Raw genomic sequence first — 5,457 nt, 5'->3', positions numbered from 1 at the left:
CCCACCCTGCACCCAAGGAGGTATGAGACACCTTCCCTTTGTACGAACAGAAAATTGAGTGCTGTGGAGGCAAGAAAATATATGAACTGATATGACAGTGAGGAGCTGATGTAGCAGTGTAGTCTCAGGGTTTTCCCTCAGTGCTTTGTTTGCTTGCTCTTTGTCTGTAGCTAAAGAGGCAGCTCAGAGCCATGTTGCACGATGAGTCACCTTGCCGGAGAGCCCAAAGCCCAAAACATCAACCTATTATTAAGGGAAGATGTTTGAGTGGGCAAGACAGCAACCTGGGCTTGATCCCTGTCTGTAACATCAAATGGCCTCGTATCCAAAACAAGCCCTGAACTGATTTATACGCTGTCCTGTGGCTCTCCACTTTACTATGTCTCACAATAGAAACTCCAAGGCAGATGTCATAAATTAGCACATGGGCTGTAATAACACTATACGCCTATCTTAGTGACTAAGTGGTAATATCCATCTGTGCTCCTACAGGATTTACAGTGTTTCTAATTATCTCAGGCTTCAGGACTACCTGCTGAGCCAGGCGGCACAGGTTTCTGCACATCTGGTGAGACTGACATTTGGCCACAGACCAAAGAGATGCAATACTTATTGTTTTGTTTGAGCTCAGGAAAAACCAAGCACCAGAGAGGAAAAAAGAGGAGAAATAGAAGCACACACACAAAAAAAGAAAACATGGATGACAAATTCATTTAACTTGTCATTCATCATCACAGTCAACACCATTGTCTGGCCAGGAAGCGTGATCATCAAAAGATCAATACTTGATCATCCTGTTCTGTGACAAATGTGGACGGGGGACAGTTGATTTACATTTACAAAATGATTGTGACTCATGCATATTCAGTCCCTCTCAGCCTATTTGTCATCCTGCAGACCTAATTGGCTAACTTTCTTTGTTGCTATGCTGGCCGGATTTCAGATGTGTGGGAACTGCTGCCTCGCCACCACTGATTAGCTTAGTTATGAAAACAGTGTTATTTAGATAACCCGATCACTGAGCAATCATCTTTTGTCAGGAGATAAAAAGGGACAATATTTGCCTTTAAAATCAAAGGTGTGAGGATACAGGGTAGCAGATGCTGTGCAGATTGTGAAATCCTTGGAGGCAAATCTGTGGTTTTGGGCTATATAAATAAATCTGACTTGACTATTTTTTACATGATTGTCAGAAACCTGGGCCTAATGCTAGATTGTTTTTTTTAAAGGAGGTGGGTGAGGGGAAGGTGGGTGGGAGGAGGAGAGAGGGAGAGATGTAGGACAGGATGGTTGTAGTAGCTTCACTGAATCAGAGACCCTTTGTGATTTGCTGTGTAAAAAAAAAAAAAAAAAATCAAAATGGCAGATTAGAATTAAGATCCTAGTGTGTGTGTTTGTTAAAAGAATACAAACTTCCTAAAACGCTGCTGATGTGGGGTATTTCATGCATGGTATAAGATGGCACCACAAAGGCTGTGTGCAGCACGTTTTAAGCACAGAGATGTGAAACAAACAGGCTGCCTGCCTCCCTGCCTCCCTGCCTCCCTGCCTCCCTGCCTCCCATCCACACAGGACGTGGCATCAGCATTAGGAACCAATTCTCTGCTGCATGTCTATACCTGCTCTGGGCCTTGGAAACAGATCCGGCACTGGGGGGTCCGCAGGCTGCTGGCGGTGCTGGCCAGAGACACGGCGTCCAGGCCCACTTGCAGCTTGGGCTCCTTGTCCTCAAACGCCAGGCTCCGGGGCCGCGGGTCGCTGCCGTAGTACTCCTCCTCGTCATCCCGGGAATGGCAGTCGACGAAAGGCGGCCAACCGCAGCCGCCCATCCCCAGACCTCGCATGGTGGTGGACCGTCTATCTGTGTCTGAGCCGGACTGTCTCGAATCGGATCGCATAAACACCAGGACTTTCAGTTCATTGAAAAACATGCGGATCCGATACTTGAACATGTTTGGCTACATAAAGAATCCGCCAGACTGGAATAAATAAATGAAGTGTTTTTGTCTTTTCTCCTCTCCCTCTATTATTATTATTATTATTATTATTATTATTATTATTATTGTTGTTGTTATTATTATTATTATTATTCATACACCCACTGTGTTCATTTTCATTGGCTATATCTGTAATACCACAACTACTAATTGGAAATCCAGAGAAATAAAGGCTCTCGCCCCAACTGATGGCATGTGTGTCTAAGCCAATGCGGATGAAAGATTTTCCCTTTCAGCTGGCCGACACACTCTTTCAATATTCATTACTCAAACAACTCAGCAAACGCTGTCTAGATACATGTTCCATCGCTCCCTCCAGAAAAACATTGACAACTTGGAGGCTATAATGTTTGTTTTTTTGGATTTCCACGGTCCATTTTCTTCGCCGCGCTGCTCTCAACGAAACCTTTTTTTCATATGCACTGGGCTTGCAGCAGAAAATAGCCTACATGTTTTTGCTACCCAAAGCAGAAGACTGCGAGAGAGTGGACGAGTGGAAGAGAGAGCAGCACAGAGCCAGGAAACAGAAGATGGGATATAAAATACAACGACATGCCATCCACACAGTCACATCTGGGACTCTTGTCAAGAATCATAATCCAAAAAGAAAAAAAGAAAAAATAAGGCTGCGGAAGATGAAATGGAAGTTTGATTTGGATGTGGTTATAATATGTCTGTTTTTTTTTTTTTTTATTGTCCCTCACTGTAGCATCCCAAGCGTCAGATCATGGTCCCGTTTTTTTTTCTTCCTCTCTATTTCGTCTCCTTTCTGTAAAGCCTCTGGTTGATCCACGAAGAATCCGTGCCATTCACCCCGACAATCCAAATCGTCGAGATCAAACGCACAATCCTTTTCATTTGCATTTTTTTTTTTCAGAAGCCTAGCTGGAAACATGGCAACACAAAAACACCCGAAAGCCCCATGTTTCCCATCTTCGCTTCGATGTCCATCAGCATTTCATTGCGAGCCAAAATACGGGCTGAAAATGTCAAAGAGAGGCGGAATAATAAAGGCACCCTGCGATTTTTCTAATTAGACAGAAAGACGGGGAAGACGCATGAAGATGTCTTCGCATCCGGGAGCAATTACACAGCAGTAATGGCATTGATTATTGGATCAGATAGATGGTGGTGATGATACTGCTGGCGCTGATTTTCCTCCTCGAAATGGTCGGCTTGGAGATTGAACCAACGCAGCAGCTACTTCCGGAATAGAGAGAGGAGAAGAAGAAGAAGGAGAAGAAGAAGAAGAAGAAGAAAAAGGGAGAAAAAAACAAATCCTGACTGTCATCCTGTAAACAAGTCGCTATTTTTCTCTAGTCATCCATCCGCCTCCGATGGGTGATGTGCCTCTCCCCGCGCTCCCAGCAGCTGGGCAGGGAAGGAGCTCCGGCTGCTTTATTATTGACCAAGCTTCGCTGTCCAGGGTGCTGATCTCCCTCTGCTGACGTGAAGGCTGCGGCCACATGCACGAGGAGCCCGCGAAGTATGAACTGGACTGCTCCGTTAATATGTGTGTGTGTGTGTGTGTGTGTGTGTGTGTGTGTGTATCTCTGTATGATGTGTGTGAGAGCAGGTCTGGGCTCCATCACTTACTGAAGTAAAAGAAAGCACAAATATAATAATTTAAAAATATTCCATTATAAGCATAAAGTCACCGGCCAGTTTATTGGGGAGAAGTAATCAAATACATTACTTTAGTAAAACTAGGCTGGTAAGACCACACAATAAAAAATACTCCATTAACCTACAAAATAACAGTCCTCCATTCAAAACTTGAAAGAATTGAAAGTACAGTATTACCAACAGAATGTAATTAAAGTATCAAAATTAAAAGTATTCATTATGCAGAGGATCATTTTTGTTGGTGTATTAATATGTAAGTGGAAATTGAGTGTTACAGTTGGTTGAGTTGGAGCTAAAATCTAAATCCAAAATGTAAATTCTTAGTCTGGAGAATCACTATAGCTTTTAAATAAACATGGTGGAGTTAAAAGTAGAACATTTCAAAGTTGCTGAAAATGGAAATACTCAAGTAAAGTACTGGTACCTTAAGATTGTACTTAGGTACTTCATCTACATAGTTTCTTTGCACCATCCAACAGTCCTGCAATAAACCCTCCTTCACAAAGTGTTTTACAGACATTGATTGAACTGTATGATCATGAGGGAGGATGCAGTTTGTAGTGTTCTTGAACTGTATGAGTTATACTGACAGGTGTTTCTATTATTTTGTCCATTTATATCAGTGAGGGTAGGCTGAGCATCAGAAACACCTCGACCAGACGTTTCAGTAAATGTGCTTAAAGTATCAGAGGTTAAAGTACTTGCTCTATTGAGAACTGGTCCCTCTGACTGAGGTGGAGATAGTTTTTGTGGTGGTTCCTAATCCAGGGGTCAGGTCATCTTTGAAAAGTCATTAAATAAATCTGAATGATCATGAGATGATTAATGGGAGAGGAAAGAAGAACACATTTGGATTTTTATAATGGATTAAAGTCCCCTCTACCCACACCCCCGCCCTCATTTAACTATTTGGATATTTATTTATTTATTCAGTCACTTGTTTCTGCAAATGTTAAATCCCAATATGAAGGTCTAAATGCAGTTTCAAAACCTTCTGGTGGAGAGTGCATTAAACAGCTGAGTTTGACCTTAAAGGAATAGTTTGACATTTTGGGAAATATGCTTATCTGCGTCCTCACTGAGAGTAGAAGATGAAACAGTTGCTGCCATGATAACTTTCCAAAATTGTAAAATCCTGTTTCAGGTTATTCTAAAACACCCGCAGCGTTTTGGTGTCTGAAAAACCAAACTCTCAGTAAGAAGCCATATGAGTGTATTTTCTGATAAGGTCAAACTTTTCGTTGAATACATTCTCAGCACTGATTGATACTGATTGTGTCCCCAGCAGTAAATACCAGAAGTGTCACATATTCTAAGTTTGTACCAACTGCTTGTTGATTCTGAGGTTTATTTAACTTTTTGTTTAAGCTCTGTTTTGTCCCATGCAGATAGTCAGATGCCAGAAACTACATGACATGCATCCCAGCGTCTTGCTCAAAGGCACCTCAGCAGGACACAACTAGGTTTGAACACAGGCGTCTTCTATAGGGGCCTCATCGAGCGGGTCAGATATCGGCCTGATGTGACAGATACACATTAAATACAGTTTCATCATTAATGTCATAAAATTTAATGCTTCCACTATTAGTTACATTCATTAAATCATGGTGGGCCTCTAACTCAGTTTTAGTGTCTCATCAATGCCTGGCAGGATGATCCACACAGTAAGGTACACAGATTTTCAATTTAGGATAAAGAAAGAACTGGTATCCAGCGCTGGACTGTAGCAGTGTATATTTACGGAGGTACTGTACAGTTTCAAGGTACTTGTACCTTGACTGTTCCCTTTTATGCAACTTTATTCTTCTACTCCACTAAATTTAATTTAGTGGAT

At 42.1% G+C, this 5,457-nt stretch overlaps 1 protein-coding gene across 1 annotated transcript in view; it reads right to left on the bottom strand.

Moving 5' to 3' along the window:
* marchf9 (membrane-associated ring finger (C3HC4) 9) overlaps nucleotides 1–3,495 on the bottom strand; it is a 13,072-nt gene extending 9,577 nt beyond the window's left edge. The window contains exon 1 of the mRNA XM_023392928.2: nucleotides 1,620–3,495. Within this exon, the coding sequence (XP_023248696.1) occupies nucleotides 1,620–1,952 (333 nt within the window). The 5' untranslated portion in view covers nucleotides 1,953–3,495. The remainder of the gene's footprint in view (nucleotides 1–1,619) is intronic.
* Nucleotides 3,496–5,457: the final 1,962 nt, after the last annotated feature.

Source organism: Seriola lalandi, unplaced genomic scaffold (genome assembly GCF_002814215.2).
Source record: "Seriola lalandi dorsalis isolate HSWRI2012SDOR001 ecotype SW California unplaced genomic scaffold, Sedor1 jcf7180002054927, whole genome shotgun sequence".
Taxonomy (NCBI): Eukaryota; Metazoa; Chordata; class Actinopteri; order Carangiformes; family Carangidae; genus Seriola; species Seriola lalandi.
The sequence above is the reverse complement of the archived record's forward strand: the minus strand, read 5'-3'. Positions and strand labels throughout refer to the sequence as shown.